This window comes from Lates calcarifer, linkage group LG23, assembly GCF_001640805.2.
Source record: "Lates calcarifer isolate ASB-BC8 linkage group LG23, TLL_Latcal_v3, whole genome shotgun sequence".
NCBI classification, from domain to species: domain Eukaryota; kingdom Metazoa; phylum Chordata; class Actinopteri; family Centropomidae; genus Lates; species Lates calcarifer.
The window spans coordinates 1355043-1372879 of NC_066855.1; the positions used below are offsets into that span (position 1 = coordinate 1355043).

Consider the following 17837-nt stretch of genomic DNA (forward strand, 5'->3'; position numbering starts at 1 on the left):
GGAATTTTCAGAGGAAACGTTCCATGGGTATTAATGGAAATATATGGGAATTAACTGAGAATAGTCAAGGGTTCGAACTGAAAAATTTTAATATTGCAGGTTAGCCTATAGAAAGGAACTTAAATGTAGTTGAAAAAAAAGAAATATGTTTATTTTACTATTCATGTTTTTTGTTGTTGTTGAATGAAAGAATCGATTAAAGTTCTAGCTCACAAATATATAAACGTCCACAATGCCCTTTTAAAAATTTTGTTTGCTCGCATGTCTGCTGATAACAAAACAAAATGTTTATATATTTGTATATGATAATTTATATAAAGTACCCAAAATTTCCAGTTCATTCCCATTTATTCCCATATATTTCTGTTATTTCCCATGGTAAATTTCCATTTGGAATAACTCACCAACTTAATTTCCCATGGAAAGTTTCTGGAAATTTCCTGCCCCTGCTTGAAGGAATAGACGTTTAAAAAGTCCATAGGGGTTGGATATGTTTTATAGGCCGTTGTACATGTGGTGGAGTGGTAATTAAACCTGTATATATATATAGAACATCCACAGGGACAAATCATTTTTTATTGACTGTTCAATCTGTCTGGACACAAAATAAACTGTGCCAGTGGGATGCCACCTGTCTCCACTGCTGCGGCTTTTCTGTTTTTTTCAAATTAAGAGTCATTAACAGCCTCGACGCAAGTGATCTGCATCATTCTGCTTTGTTTCAAAGTACTGAGGCGAGAAATTGGAAATAAGAGAAGGAGACTGCGCTGGAATCAAGAAGCAGTGTCTGATAAAGTCAGTGAGAGGAGAGCAACTGTTTATGATGATGATTTCTTCAGGGAGGACCACTGCTCATCTCCTCAGTGACACGAGGCTGAGAAAAGGCTGGGTGTGTGTGTGTGTGTGTGTGTGTGTGTGTAACGGGGGTGTATCAGGTGGGTATGGGGGGGCAGCCTACAAAATGAGAGAGTCAGCTGCTGGAGGAGCAGATGTGAGAGGAGTACTGTAGGGGCCAGACGCGCCGCGATAATTAGCCGCGGATATATTAACGGGAATAACCGGATTATGAGGATTTGAGGAGGAGAAGTCGCCAGAATCCGGTGTCATACAAGGCGAGGGATTAAAGTTAGCGCGTCTTCACTCCTCCGGTCGCCGTTATGGGGATAGACCGGCGGCGGAGAGCATCGCTGGCTCTCACCTTGAACTTCCTCGCCTTGTTCCTGGCCGTGTCCGCGCTCACCACCAGCTACTGGTGCGAGGGGACGCGGAAGGTGGTGAAGCCGTTCTGCACCGGCCCGGTCACCGCCAAGCAGTCGTTCTGCATCAGGTTCAACAGCTCCAACGTCAACGACACGCGGCTGGTGCAGTACATCTGGGAGACCGGGGAGGATAAGTACGTGATGAGGAAGTTTCACACCGGCATCTGGTTCTCGTGCGAGCAGAACATCAACATGACCGGTAAGTTTTAGTTGGGAACGGCACCGGGCGGCTGCTGCTGCTGCTGCTGGGACCGGAGCGCAGCGGGGCGCACGGGCTGCGCGTCACGGAGGCACGTCGATCCAGTAACCCATAAAAATAAAGCAAAGTCCTGCCTCTGGCATTTTCCACCAAAAAACATTTTAATCCTGCTTCAACACAGACTGGACCTGTGATTAATCTCAGATATCTATTTGAAAGTTACATTTATTAAATCACAAAGGCATCATCTTAAATCTGAACAGCTGGTCTTCACTGATGGAAACAGGTTCTGTGGTCAGTCAGAGGATTTTAGATGCAGGGCGGTTTTAGTAAACTGAGGATGAGGATGTGTGGTTCATGAAATTGCTTGTTTCAGAAATGATTCACGTTTCAGAAGCAGAAAGCAGAGATTGTTGTTGCTTAAAAATGACTCAGAAAAACAGGGGAAAGCAGGAGTAAAGGTTTATATTCACTTCAAAGCTGATGTTTCACTCTCTTACCCACAGCATTTACTGTTGTGTGTGAAAGCTGCTCATCTGATTTATGAGCCACTTCCAGATAAACCAGCTGAGAGCTGCAGGGTCCCCCCTCCTCCCACCCCAAACTGAGGATCTAGGAAAATGTGGCGACTGAATCTGTGGCTGCGTTTGTTTTGTTGACAGTAGATTTTTTTTTGACCCACACGCTGCTACAAGCTGGATTTGAGGCAGGAGATTGTGATGTGATGGGTGGAAGCTTGTTATTGCACAGAGAGGAAATCCCTTCACAGGATTGAATCAAATGTGATTTCATTTTTTTTCCATATCACAGTTTTATCTTTCTCAGACAAAGTGAAATAGGCTACCTGTGACTCTCTGTTCCAGTCTGGAAAAATGATGAATTTCAGATGAAGTCCCTGTCTGACTTATCAGCATGTTGCAGGAGTGGCAATCACTGAAGTGTGACTCCTAATGTCCAATCTTTTACAGGTGAAAACTGCAGAAGTTTCCTTTATGTTGCACCTTCAAATGAAAGAGGTAAGCATACATCTGTATAATGTGGTTGCATATACACACACACGGAAAAATCACTCATCCTGCTAATATAATGGGTTGTTTTTGCAGAGAAAAAAATGAGCTGAAAAAGCAGCGAGGCATCACCCAGCTGTGTTTTATGAAATGAGAGAAGATTAGTCTGCTTCAGTAAAAAACAAACTTTTTTCAGGGGTTGTCATCTCGAGGCCTTGAATCTTTAGCTCTTTGGTTATAAAGGCTGCTTCCTGATTGCTTTAACTGAGATGCTTAGTGCTCCAGGTGACCATTTTGACTGAAGTGGACATTTTGGAAAAGGAATTTACGACCCTTTGTCACCGTGATGAAATGCTGGCTGACACTTTCAGCCCGGATCAATCAGACAGATGTTAGACCATCTACTGGGCTGCAAAAGCTGTGGCTATTCCTCCTTTTAATCTTTAAGACTTTGCTGAATTCAAAGCCACGTCGGTCTGCTTAGTGCTGTGAAAATATGTTTATCGTGCAGGATAGATAGGATAGACAGCTTCTACTGTTCCTGCCTCAAACAGAATTTTCTACAGCTAATGTAATAAGGTCAACACACTGGGGCTAAATCATCCTCATTATGGTATTTTAGGCAAAATCAATAGCTCTTATTGGAGTGACACAACAGAGCTGTGAATTAACTGATCACTTGCACTGTTTGGTAATAAATTGAGAGGTGTCTCAGCAAATCAATCACTTCCACACAATAATCAATTCCTTCCGTCTTATGTTCTGCCCACATTAGCTGTTTTTCTTTTCGCTTGGGAGCGACTGTTAGCGTCTCATGTCAAAGCAATGAAATGATTTAAAGAAATAGTTGGGAACATTTTTGGAAACATGTTTATTCACGTACTTTGCCAAGAGTCACATGAGAAGAATGATTCCTCTCTCGTGTCTGGGTGTTGAGTAAGAATCAAGAGCCAGGAGGCGATTAGCATAAAGACTGGAAACAGGTGGAAACAGTTAGCTTGGCTTAGCTCCGTCCAACAGCAACAAAATCCACCTCTCTTCTTTACCGGCTCCTCTAAAGCTCACCGATTAACATGTTAAGCCATGGAAAAACCAAAGTGTAAAAACACCAAGTTGTGGTTTTAACTCTCCTCAAGAAAGGAAATAAGTATTTCCCAACATGTCGAACAATTCCTCAAACGCCTTTATCCTGACACCTTTCATGTGGGTATGTTAAAATCTACAGTGTCCACTTGTTTTAAGAGCTGAAGAACCGATGTGTGGTGTTTTTGAAATTTTAAATCCAATGGACTTGGGGCTGAGAGCCGTTGACAGGGTAGAGAAGTCAGACAGACTAACACATTGTTGGTCGTGGTCATTTTCCTTGGGATTTATGGACAAAAAGGAAAGTATAGAAAAGCACTGTCTTTATCCTTTAATCCCACCCACAGACCTCTGATTGGCTCGGTTCTTCTTCCAACTGTGGAAACAATCGTCACAATATCCTCAGCACCAGACATATGTGGGCAGGGATTTAGAGGTCTGGAACCAGACAAGTCCATGTTTGCCTTTCCTCAAAGAAAACCAGACAGTGACCCCAAGATAAAGAGATCTTCAGACACTGAAGCTTGGACGTCAGTGCTTTCAGACTGTATGGGTAGTCTGGTATCAAGGAAACCCATTTGCTTTGCATCCAGTCTGCACGCTGTCTACAACATGCTGATAAAATATGATTCAAATATCAGATATATCAAAGCAAAATGAATGCATTTTAAAAAACGCATTTAATCGCAGCCAATTTTAAAGCCTTAAATGTCATCTAATAACATTTAGCCTAATCCTCTCCACCCTCTCACTCTAAATTTAATTGAAGGCATCTTTAGCTGAAGTGTGGAATTCAATTTAGCGAAGGTAAAAAAAAGACTTTCTTAGCTGAGGCATGTAACTCTATTCATAATTCATACAGGGATATTTTAGGTAACAGGCGTATTACTTTAGTCCAACCGGTGATTAATTAACCACACAATAACTACCTGCCCTTGGGTGATGTACGCAATTGCACCACAGCTTACATTTACAGGTCTTTAAATCCGTTGATATTTCATCCTACCACGTACGCTGCCATGAGCTCAGGATGTTTTACGTCTCTTGGTGGATAATATATCCTTTCTCTGACTGTGAAGGTTAATGATATGGGTGACGGGGTCACTGGTCCACCTCTCTCCTCCCCTGCCTCCTTCTTTTCTCATTCCTGTCCTCTCCTTCGCCCTTGCTTACCTATATTTTTCTCTCAATTCCCCACCCCCATCATTCCTCTCCCTCTCTTCTCCTATCTCCACCACACCCTCCAACACTCACTCAACCGTGTTCATCCACACTCCCACACCACGGATATGTCTTTTTCTTCCTCTTTGCTATTCCGTCACTATACTCAATTCTCTCCGTAGGAGTGCTCTGGCTGTGCATTGTTGCAGAGTGCCTGTACATCCTCCTCCTGGCCACCGGAGGCATCCTCATGTCCATAGAGGTGTGTCACTTTGGCAACGTCATTGACGGCCTCAAGCTCAACGCCTTCGCCGCCATATTCACTGTGCTCTCAGGTGAGTAGCATCATGATTGGTTTCCTCACTTTTTGTGTAAAGAAACATAAACTTTAATGATACTGCAGCTACCGTTTCTATTTTTACATTTATAAAATGTTTTTGGACAGGTTTCTGGAGACAGTGTCTGACCTTTGTTGTCTTTGGCTGTGTGCTCCTTGTAGACAATTTTCCTTTCCCCTTTTTCAATGAGCCCACATTGCGTTGGCTAATGATTTAAGTTGTCAAGGCTATGTCAACACTGACTCCCACTAGACATTACTTTTCATTACTGTTATGGTGCGTTCCATTTAATCAGGTCAGAACTGGGAGTGACGACTACAAGTTGACGGAATTCCAGTTGAGAAGTCGGAAAAATATAGACGCTCGCAGAAAAGTCTTACGGTTGCTCTTTCGGAGAATAGACAAGTTCAAAACAAAAATGCACCTGAAGAACACCTCAGTAGTCAACGTTAAATTTTAATGCAAACACTTCAGAACTTTCTCAAAAAGCTGTCTGATTTTAACTGTTCTTTTAATAAAACGTAACATTAAGCCATGGCAGTGAACCGATTCAAACGTATCTCAGACTAGCCATTGTCACTGCTAACTGTTGTTAGCAACAGCAGTTGATAACAACACTCTACTCATCAGTGGTGTTCACTACTATTGATGCGAGTAGCAGCCATCTTGAATTCTTATGTCAGGGTTCGTGGGGTTTCTCTGACTTTTCCCAGTTGGAAATCCGACTTCAGGGGGCCTCAGCACTTCATATGTTATCCTGTGATTTGAATTATGACAAGGAGTAATGTACAGAGTCAGAGGGCTGTGTCAATCATTTAACTACTTCAGACGTATGTCAGGAAAGTGACCTCTCACAGCAGATAGTTAGAGCTGGTAGTAAAGGTTATTGAGAGAGATATTACAGAGGAGGCTGGAGGAGGTGGAGGGAGCTGCGGCAGAAAATGGCGTTGGCATGAGTGTAATAAGCAGAGTAACAAGTGGCTGGTTATAATGTCCGCACCGTGCACCTGCATGAATATGACTGGACGTTCTGCACAGATATTATTTTACATTTCTTCTTTTTGGGGATTACAGTGTTGAGCAATTACGTATTCAAGTCAGAAACAAACACTGAGGATACAAAAAAATAAATTTTAACAGCAGTTCAAATTTAAAAACAATTGAGTCCCTAGTTCTGCTGCCACGCTGGCATTTGGCCAATCACATATTCAGGCCAGTTGCAGCCTCTCAGCCCCTGAGAAGATTTCCAGCCAGTTTGCAGTCAGCCTCCCTCTCTCCGCGAAGGAATTAACAATGACCTTCTCTCTAATCCACTCTGTGAAAATGATCTCAACTGCCACACTCTGAGCGGTGAATCAGCAGCAAAAGACGCTTCGCTCAACAGCAGTGACTCGCAGTGTTTTCACTGACTCTGACAGATCAGAGTCAGAGTCGGAAAATGTCTCAAAGAGCCGTAGGTTGAAGGATTGTACCACCTGTACAACCTGAGTCCACACTTTGAACATGTTCTTTGATGTTTAAAGTTTGTAACATATGCACTGTGCCTATTTTATTAGAAACCCCCAGGTAGAACCAGTAAAGCTGCCTTCTGACTCAAGAATAGGCTGAATTCTTGAGTACATGGAGTCAGAACCATGCTAGAGAGAAATCTCATTTGTCAGTCTTCCACCTTAAAATTGATGCTTTAACAGAAATGCGTAGAGCAGTCATGTACAAAGGCAGTGACATTTAACATTCAACAAGAAAAGTTTCATTATGTGAAGTTTTCTCACGATGAAAACACCCAATGAAACATCATCACAACTAAAAAAAATGACATAAATCAAACATTTGTGTTTAAGCATGCAAACTAAATAAGGGACTACTTTATGTGTTCAGTGATTTCTGCTGAACTGACATATTTTGCAAAGCTGGTAGGACTCTCAGATCCCCCGTTTATATCTCTATTGGTTTTAAGTAAGAAGAGTGAAGTCCAAAAGACTTAAGTCATTGTCATATTCCTGGAGCTATCTTGAGATCAACAAGCATCCAGCACTACGTCTACAAACAAATGCCCCTGATCAGCAAACAAAGTTTAGATAATCTTGTGTGCTGCACGTCCTACCTCACTAACAAAGGTCTGGAGATACTCGTTTCAGAAACATGACATATTTAGACTTTTCTGAGCCCAAGGCTGCATATTGATCAGTTCGGATGAATGCTTTGATTTTAGACTAACCACAGAGTTCGGCTAAGTCCCGTTTGATCTTGTTGGTTTGTGACGCAATGAACAAGCTGTGACCTTTCTGGAGGAATATCCTTCAGGCTTTATTTTACTTGTTTAGAACCTGGTTAGTGTCATGTGACATTAATCTGTCCCATTCTTATTGAAGTTTTTAGTAAAAATTAAATGTTGTTGCACGTGTCTTCAGCTTTATGGTGTTTTCAGAAGAAGTCGATTTTTTGTCAATAATAAGATTTTAATTTGTTGTCTGATGTTGACATATCCTTTGCCAAGAACAGATGAACATGCTAACACCTTGTCTGACAATGTGAGGCACTATAAAGTATTCTGTACATAAGTTCAAACATTTACCACGTTTCATCTAGCTGCTGCTTCAGAGCTAATCAGGAACAATTCATTGAGTCTGCATATTCACAGATAGCCACATCAAACCATTAGACAAAGGCTCATTAACCATCTGTTTTCACTTCAGTTATCAAGTATAGTCCTTTATTATGAGTTATGGAAATGAGGTTGGTGAGGTTGATGTAAGTGAACCAAAACAGTAAAGTTCAGAGCCATAAACACAAACCAATGAGCTGAAAGACTAGAAAATACTCAAGCTAATTAGAGATTTGGGAGATAATTGTGACCTTTTTACACATTAAACATATTCAACAGATTAATTCGATCCAGTGGGAATATTAAAAAAATGATTAGTGCTGCTTTAATGTAAAGGTTTTTAAGAAGGCCACTTCAGCTCCTCCTTAAAATGAGAGCTGGACCTGGTGTCTGTACTGAAGCCCAAATATTTCTGGCATCCAAACAGGAAACAGACCACAAGGTGAAATGTATTCTAATGAACTCCCACTCTCCAGTTCCAGCTCGTCATCCCAACATGATCCGACGTGAAAAACTGCCAGAAAATGTTTGAGTTTAGGAGCAGTTTTACATCTGGCAGGGGAAGACCAACGGTTCACGGAGCTGACTCAGTCTTCAGTATTAGTGTATCACAACAAAGAAGAACTGTTGACCGTCTTTCAGTCAACCAGTTGTGGTGCCCACATCTTTTCATTTCTAGCTGACAGGAGTTGAACCCTAGTGCGCTCTCTGGCTGCAAACGCAGGCTTCAGTGAGTTATGTTTTCATGGCCTTTCCCTGGCATTTTGCCTGTTCTAACTCTGCAGTCGAACAGTAACTGAACCTCTTAGCCCCGTCAGCTTGTCTTATGTTTAATTTATACGTGACTCACTGTCTGGAGAAGTGAACTATTTGCATAAACGGGGAGGTGAGCCCTGTAAGGCTCATGCTGAGTGTAGTTTTTATCTTTATGGAAAAATAAAAGTTCATATTGACATTTTTGTGGCATCAGTTGCTTCCCAGGCTTTTCTCAGAGGGTTTAGTGTACTTGTAAAAAGTCTGAATGGAGGAAAGCATTTAGCAGTTGTTTCTGTTTTTAACGGGGTGAACAGACTGGGAACTGTTACAGTAATGAGGTCCAGGGGAACAACAGAAGGGGCCAGATTAACCTTTATTACAGCTGTCAGTCATCTGTGGTCTGATGGGAGTATGAAGAGGTGGAGAGACAATGATGGGGGGGGGAAAGTGTGTGTGGAAGAAAGATGAAGAGATCACTTGTTGTTTGTTGTTAAGGCTAAAACTTTTGGTGTGGGTGATTAATTTTACTGTTTCTGTTTAAAAAAAAGCACTTTCTTCAGCTTTTAAGTGACTGTGCACAAAAACACTAAGTGCTGTTTTTACAGCCAACCAAACCCTGTGTCGCCTGTGGGACTGACATCTTATGTAAAGAGTAACGGTGATGATAACGTTAGATTTTCTGTGCTGTATTAGCATGTTCTGCACCTCAGTAATAATGACAGTGAACTTACGTATAGTAGGAAACAGAAATGGAAGCAGTGTGTGTAGTGCAGTTTTGACAACTCTGACACCAATATCACAAAATATTGACTTTTCTATTCATATATTTAATATTGTACTGTATTGCTTTCATGTTTTGGATTTAATGAAGCAGGCCATTGTCAATCAAACACAATTATATCACACCCACAACAGAGATTTCTAATATTAAACTCTAAAATAATAACAAAGGGACTTTTTTCTCCAACCTTCACCTTAATTGTTGCTTATTTAGTTATGAATATTTGTAGAAAAACCAATTTCAAACTAAAGCTTTTAGGGGCTTTAATAAATCCATGGCTGTGGCCGAACCTTTTTTAGTTTTGTTTTGTTGCATTTTCAGAAGAGCAGCACTGACAGATGACTCAAACTGCTGACTTGTTTTGATTTGCGTTTTTGTCATTGTTTACATTGAAGCACCACAATTCTCCAGGCAATCTTCTGAATTGCCTAAAAATTGCAACCCACACTGCAATCTGCAAGATTTCCTTAAACCCATCTCACACAGCCTGGTATACAATGAACCTTTACATAACAGTGCAGAGGAATCTTTAAAATGAAGCAGTGTCTACATGCAACCCATCATCACAGAGTCCTTTAACCTACTCTATCTGAATATTTTTAAAGGTTGTTGAGGGCCCTGAGCTCCTTTCACTTACCTTACTTTGCAAATAAAGAATACTTAAAGCAATGCTGTTTCTTTACCCTCAGTAAACATAGTTATATACAATACAAATTCACACTAAATTCACTTTAAGAGCAACAGAATTAAAGTGTGGTACCTTGATCATGAGTCCAGGCTGCAGCTTTTACCCGTCTCTCGGTCTCAGGTGAAGAACCAGACGGCAGGCGTCCAGGTGTTACCACTCCCTCGGTCTCAGGTGAAGGTATCTCCTGTGTAATCCAGTGCACTGTGAGCGATGACTTGAAGCCTCGTAGTTCTGTCTGATAAATCTTCCGGGTTCCCGCGTCAGAAAACCGTGAACTAAAGCCCTGAGCACGAGCTGGTTTAGCTGTACAGCGGACTAAATGTCCACTTTGTTAATGAATGTTAACGGAATAGTCACAGTGGGCTAACGCGCTAGCATAAATGTTTGAAACTAAAACACACAAGTGATAACTTCTTCTTCTACGGGTTTTTAATGGCGGTTGACAAACCATGTTACAGGTGCATTACCGCCACCTACGGATTAGGAACAGAAGATTGGCGGGGAAAAAATTGTTATTGTCCCCATTAATCCTGTGAATTTAACACACTCTCTGTCGCGACTTTGTCAGTCAAGACCTTTAAATTTACCCACGCGCTTCACGTCCTGTTTCTCGCACATATCTCACCCAGTAAGGCTTTTATTCTGAAATATGACTTGCTTTACTGTCATGAACTCTTCACAATAAAACAGAATATTTATAACTTTACATCCGTACCTTTTAAACTTTATTGCAATGAACCTTTCTGCCATTTAACAATATTTATGATGCATTTTTAACTTTTTGCTTTTATCATAACATCAATTTTATAATAAGATGCGATATTTTGTTTCCCAGTTTCCTTATTCTGTTAATCTTCTTCCAGCCTCTTATTGTGAATCAGTGGAAAATAGGATCAACTGCCTCTTGTGCTCCAGACCATATTTCATTTTTGATCAAATATATACAATCCTAAAATAAATTTAAAAAATAGAATTATGAGTTTTCCAGACATCACAAGAATGAAGAGATCATATTTACAGTAAACCTTTCAATGAGTCCTGTGCAAAATTTCCTCCAGAGCAAGATAAAGGGGGAATAATGTGTGACAGGTGTTATTTGACAGGTCATAATCCCACTGAAAAACGTATTTTTATTCATTTATAAAGTACTTTTTTTAATTCATGGTTAACATTGCTGCCCCCTAGTGGCCGAGGGGGGTGTTACAATCTGCACAAATGCCACCAAATCACTTTCTCTCAGTAATACAGTTGACCTTTGTAAGAAGCGTCACATCTTTGTTGTCGCGTGTCCTTGCTAAGCGCTTTGGCACTAAAAATAAACAACCTGGATTGACAGTTATTGACTTCATATAGAATATACTGACCTTGTGTGAACAGAACACGCATAATTTCCACATGACAGAACGTGCCAGGACTCAGATCCCAGATTTGTTCCACTCATACCGACACAAAGCTGCCTCCAATCTGCATAACATTATGGTAATATAGCACTGAGATATCTTTAGGAATAAACATGAGCATTGATAGGGATGAGATGGGAATTTAGGTGTTTGGTGCTGAATCTGGTGCACTCTTGTTCAGTCCAGGGATTTGGGAGGCTTATGTGGTAATCGGATTGGTGGGCTACACATGCTAGTTTTTATTCCTGCTCTATTTTATGGGTGATGAGAAGTCCAGTGTTGGAGCCAGAACGTGCACTTTAGCTGACAAAATCTGGCTGAGAGAAAAAAAAAAACGAAGACACAAAAGGAAAAATAACTGGATGGGAGCATTGAAAACAAGACGAACTAGAGGAGAAGGAGAGACAGGAAGGACTTGAGAGAGTAGCGCTGATTAAAGGAGTAGGAGATAAAAATGTACAGACAGAACAAGCTGTAGCTCTCTTCAATGAGCTAATCTCTACCATCATTTCTGTGCCTATTTCTGACAACAGGTCTGCAAAGGTTTGGATTCCTCCTCATGCAAAAACAGTGTATAGCTTCTGTAACTCTGCAGACTCTCATTCAGCCTTTTATTTCAGTGGTCTTTCTGAAAAAATTAAGCATGTTCCTGAGGTTTACTCTCCATATTCTAAGACAAATCAGATAAACAATATTTAGTTCATGAGCACAGGAAAAAATACAGCCTCCATGACAAAAAATAAAAGGACGATAGTGCTGGTAACCATTGTAAGTTGGTTTTATCCATAGCCATAATATTCACCAGTTGTTTTTTGTTCTTGTTGTAATCTTCAGTCTTCTTCTGTCTCTTTGTACAGACATGTCACTGAGAAATGATCTCTACTCTGTAGTATACAATTATTCTCCTTATTTGCGCTCTAAATGGTTCATGCCTGAGACATGTAGCTTTAGCATTGTGTTGCCATCATGTGGAAGGTGAAATAAGTCTGCCAGCAACAATTGCCAGTGAGCAAAGTTGATGGTCGCTGCTTTTGTCTCCCTCTGTCTGAGTTATTGTTTGAACAATAGTACGTTTTGAGTGACAATCAGCCCCTGTTATAACTGTAAACTGTGAGAGAGGAAAGCAGCCAAGGAGGACGGGACTTAGCAGTCAGCCGTCTCTGTTCTCTCTTGGACTCTTTTTCTCTTTATCTCACAAACAAAAACACTTGAATGTGATTACCATATTTATATCTCAGCATCCTCTATTGCATCAGTTGATCCTGTTTGTAAGTCCCAGACAGAGGCCTATGATTCATACATAAGTAAATAATTCATCCACATTGTTGTGTACTGACTGAAATTTACTGCTAGATTTATTCGTTGTAATTTTAAAAGAACGACCTAAACAAGCAAAGAAACACAAAACTCAGTGGTTATGTTGCTGCACACTGCCTGTGTCAGTGATATCATTTCTGCAGTCTTAGCTGCAAACTGTGAACTCACTGTCATGCCTCTTCCCCTTATAAAGCTGGACTGGCTTTCTGTCGATGCAGAGGTGATGTAATCAGACATGCACACCCAAAACCTGTAGCTCATTTACAAACCTCTGAATCAGTATTAAACATGACTCACCATAACAAAGTTCTGCTACACAGCGGTAATATCCATTTTAATCTTTTTTTGTGAAATATTGAATCATTTACCTCTGGGCCTTGAACATTCATTAAACCATGTGAGAGGTTTAGAGGGGAAATGGGAACTGCTAACAACTCAATTTCTGAAAATTGGCAATGGACCCCAACAAGACACTGCTTTTTGAGGAGTCACAGGGAAAAAACATCAGCAACTGTAGATGTAATCCTAAACAATATGTTGTGTTTTATACATTTATCACGTTTTTATGTAAAATATGAATCTGCGAAGTGACTATAAGTTGAAATGTAGTGAGGAGAAGCATAATGAAACTTCAAACTTGCTTCAGTCTACACTTAAATAAATTAAATATTCTTAGTTACATCCTAAAACTGGTATTAAATGGGCTCAAATTTGGTGTTGTAGACTTTAGTGGAGAGCAAAGGAGACATGTGGTATGGTGGTTTTTATGACGTGTCAGTTTTAATGTTGTTGCTTAGTTTGCTCATTTGAGTATGCTGGAATCTTAGGACGTAGGTTTATGTTGTTTTTCAGTGGGTCTTCAGCTTCACATTGTGTGACACTGCCACCAAGTGGTGACTGAAGGGAAGTGCAGTGATTAGTCTCCAAAGAGGACGACTGAGGGTTTATCTTCTTCCTCCAGTGGACTGACGCTGTGTTCCCTCTCTGTGTGGCAGGTCTGTTGGGTATGGTGGCCCACATGATGTTCACCACTGCTTTCCAGCTGACCGTCAGTCTGGGCCCGGAGGACTGGAAACCTCAAACGTGGGACTACAGCTGGTCATACATGTGAGTTTACAGACAGTATTTGACAGTCACAGAGACTCTGTGGTAAAATGACTTTAATTGCCTGTAAATAATTGAAATTCCGATTAATTTGATGCTCTCAGGGAATTTTAAAATCTGCAAAAGCTGAGGTGCACAGCAGTGTATTTTGTTTACCTTTGCATCTAACAATTATTTTCATTATCAATTAACCTGTCAAGAAGTTTTCCCAAGTACAGGTGACATCTTCAAACTTCAACTTCAAAACCCAGTATACTCAGTATATAGTGAATTAATTTATTCTTAAATACTATGTTAAACACACTATTCACAGAGTTCATCTTTTTACTCGATATGAAGTAGTATTAGTATTAATACCCAATCTAAAAAATAATGCATTCAACGTCTTCAAAAAAGGCATATTATTTATTTTATTTTTTTTATAATATTTTTGTCTTGTGATCACTTACCCTGACAGTTTTGTTTTGTTTTGTAGTCACATATTAATTATAACTTGATCATGACAAAAATGGTCTTGACAGTTAGTAATGAAATAAGATGAGCTACACACAGAAATAATAAACTTCTTGTGTTAAGCAATTTAAAGTTTACAAAAACAGTTTTAATATTACCTAGTCTATATTTTTAGGTAGGTTTAGTATCTCTTTGGCGATTAACACATTATCTAGTATATGTTTTTTCATCATCAGCAGATATTTCTAAATGAATAATGTACTAGTTTGAATAAAGATGTTAAAACTGTGTCTCTTTCCTTTAGTCTGGCATGGAGTTCCTTCACCGCCTGCATGGCATCCTCGGTCACCACCATCAACCGCTACACCAAAACCATCCTGGAGTTTAAGCACAAACGCAGAAACATTGAGAAGAACCTGAAGATCAAGCAGAAGCTGTTGGAGCTGGACTCTCCGGAGCAGGTGTGGGACATGTACATCAGCTCGGTGCCAAGCACAGCCGAAGAGCTGCTGGACCTGTCGTCCAACGGCCGCAAACTCTCCAACACATCCATCTTCCTGGACCTCAACGACCTGCCCGACCCACAGGGAGAGGAGTACTGCTAGAGGGGCAAGGTGTAGCATTTTCAAACGACAGCGTGTCATTGTCATGTTCAGTCTGATACAATGATACATAATTACTGTAAACAAAATGAGACCACAGTTGAGAACTTTTGTGATTTTTAAAGCTGCATTAATCAGATTTATGTGGTTACAGCACTGGACATATAACTTTCAAAGCTGATATAGATAACAAGCTTTTCAAAACAGCTGCCAATTTAACCATGAAACTGTTGAACCCATCTTTGCAGACTCACGTTGTATGTTCAAGCTCACATTTATTTTATTTTATTTTGGACGGCCCTGGAAAACAGGTTAGTTAGTTATTCAAAAAAGTTGCCTATTTAAACATCCAGCAGATATGGAGCGACATTAACATTCATTTCAAGTGATGTTTCTGGCCACCTGACAAATGTAAGTTCAATATTATTTCACCTTTTAGCTCTATTTTGGTCCACAAAAAAATGTCTGGCTAAGGCTGGGCGATAAAACGACATAAAATAATTAACGTGAAATAACTTTTCCATGATAGAAATGTAAGACATGTGAAAGCCAATGATAATGAGAATAGCGCGGCGGTGAGCCAATCGTGTGGCTGGAATTGAGTTACGTCATGTTAGGTTGACGCACACAGCAGCTGCGTACGTGTTAATGTTTGGGCTAATGCAGCGGTGAACAGCAGTACGTCAGGGGCGGGAACGAGATAAAAGAGAAAATGGCGACAGGAAATACGGCGTTACCGTAGAAGACAACGGATTCACACACAAACGAAGAGTGCGAGGAATTCAAATTCAAAAGTGCGGAGATATTTTGGCGATTTAAAGTCCGAGAAGAAGCAGAGTAGCGAGCACGTTCCAACAGGTAATACCACTTTTTTACCATTTGAAGCAGCAGCATCTTTTAGAGCACAATTCAAAACTTTACAGTCCCAGACCCGATCAGGTGCTGGTGGTCCCCCTAAAACAACCTGTGTGATACCACCACCACCAACAGACCATAGTGTCCAAAACTGGCTCTAAATGCTTTGTGAAGTTCATTAGCTCGTTGCTGTATTTGTACCATGGGTTTATCAGAACGTCTTTACTGAAAACAGCTGCTTGCTGGAAACAAGGTTTATGAGAGCTGTGAGTGTGAACAAAAACAGTAAAGTTGTGCGCAGTAAAATCCAAAATAATCAACTGAAAGACACACGAAAAACTCTGTAGAGTTGGGGGGAACTGCATTTGAGTAATAATTCTCTCTTGTATGTAAATATTGCTTGATGAAGTAGTGTCCTCTATTTTTTATTTTTATTATTATTTTATTTTTATTTTTTTTGTGTGTATCTCAACAGAAATATAGATATAGATATAGATATTCATGCACGTGTTATTTCCTCCAAAGCCTCAAACTCTCTCAAACAGTTTTGTTTTTACTTAGTGAGGTTACAACAGCAGTTAGTTACAGCAACATTTGAGTTGGCATAGAACATGGAGAATGTCTGAGTGATGACGATAATATTATGCAGCATTTTTGCCAAATCAAATGCTCTGTATCTGCCAGAGGATTGGGGACTACCACACTGTCTTTGCCAGTTTTTATTTTTTGTAACATTTACATTGAATTAGAACTTTTTATGATCACCCCAATCTGGGAAAATGAGTTTTTTCAGAAATACTAAAAAACCTCTTGACCTCCGTATTTGCAAAATAAAGGTTTGCAGTCATTTCAGCAGTGGTCTCAGTTGCTTACTGTAACTATACTAATGTCTCAGAATTGATGTGGTGACAATGCACTGATGCTAAAATGCTACATGTAGCACCTTTGAGAACTAGTGCCAAACCACATAACATGAGTCCACCACATTGGCTCTACAGTGGTGTTAGTACATGTTAACTTAGATTATACCTCTGCCCAAGCAATACTGCTGTGAAGGGTCACTACTTCAACCCTGTGAGGTAAACGGAGAGTGAAGCTGAGGATTGGACTACCAAACCAGATAAAACTCTGTGGAGAGGACAGTGGTCTGATCAATGGTCCGACTCAGCCAGCACTACTCCATCCAGAACTAGCACACTCTAATGACTCTCAAGCCTCTTGGCTCACTGCCTGTTGGATTTTATTCATCGAGGAAAATGTACAAATTTGCTAAAGCTGTGTATCCATGACATCCAGCTGTAGATACACATTATTGGACGGCTCAATGACGAGGAAGTCATGCTGATTCTAATGTGGTACTCATACTTTATACTGGAGCGATGACGCACTGCCTCCCACATGTGAACCAGGTAGCATTAGGTAGCTTAAAACACAACTTGTCTGGTGTTTTTCCCTGTACTACTACAGAATTCAACGTTTTTGTGTCTCGCTACGAAAGAAGTGTTTATTAGAACTGCTTTGACTGAACTGAGATATAGGTGGACCTGAGGACTGCTGCCTCACCCACAGAAATTAACTACGTCAAAGTGTAAAGGACGATGGTTACATGGGTAGAAGATGCCTATAGGCCATGCTGAGTGCCTTTACTTACAGCAGCATGCCTCTGATCAAACCGCATGCTCTGCGCTCACAACATTTTAATGAAGGCAACGCTGTTTCTCTGACTAATAACTGCTTTAGAGGAAACATATAGCTGTCTGTGCAAACTGCCAAAACTCATCAGTGAGACGAACACGCCTCTTTTGAAGCTCTCAGTGTTAATATTTACTTGATGAGTACTTTTCTTCATAGAATTGTATTGACGGAGAAGTGAGATTGTTGTTATATACAGTGCTTTTAAGTGCATTTGAAAATGTGTATTATATTTGTGTATTTTATTTATTTAGTCAGTTAAAAATCAAATGTATGACAATTTTCAGATCAATTCTGGCTCAGTTTACATTCAGTTTCCTCACCCTGGGTTGCAGTCAATACTAAAGCATGAATTGTCTTTATGTGTATGTTCTTTACAGTGGTACTTTTTGTGTAGTGTTCTTTAGTTACATTTTTGTGGATAATTATTTGCAACCTAATATATTGATATGGATGAAACTTTCTATGAGAAGATTTAATTTCGAGGTAAATGAGAATCACAATAAAGCAACATGTTTTTACTAGGTTTTCATGAGA

At 40.2% G+C, this 17837-nt stretch overlaps 1 protein-coding gene across 1 annotated transcript; it reads left to right on the forward strand.

Annotated features, from left to right (window-relative positions):
• The first annotated feature begins 1003 nt into the window (after positions 1-1003).
• gsg1l2b (gsg1-like 2b) lies at positions 1004-17821 on the forward strand. Its single transcript, XM_018688685.2, has 5 exons — positions 1004-1458; positions 2427-2474; positions 4892-5044; positions 13590-13701; positions 14456-17821. The coding sequence occupies exons 1-5, from the start codon at positions 1158-1160 to the stop codon at positions 14754-14756; spliced, it is 915 nt and encodes a 304-aa protein (XP_018544201.1). The 5' UTR covers positions 1004-1157; the 3' UTR covers positions 14757-17821.
• Positions 17822-17837: the final 16 nt, after the last annotated feature.

What these genes read in the sequence shown, in the direction of transcription:
- gsg1l2b (XM_018688685.2), top strand. Translation starts at nt 1,158, where the DNA reads ATGGGGATAGACCGGCGGCGGAGAGCATCGCTGGCTCTCACCTTGAAC. An exon ending in CATATTCACTGTGCTCTCAG is followed by an intron (nt 5,045 to 13,589) that starts GTGAGTAGCATC and finishes TCTGTGTGGCAG; the next exon opens with GTCTGTTGGGTATGGTGGCC. An exon ending in GACTACAGCTGGTCATACAT is followed by an intron (nt 13,702 to 14,455) that starts GTGAGTTTACAG and finishes TCTTTCCTTTAG; the next exon opens with TCTGGCATGGAGTTCCTTCA.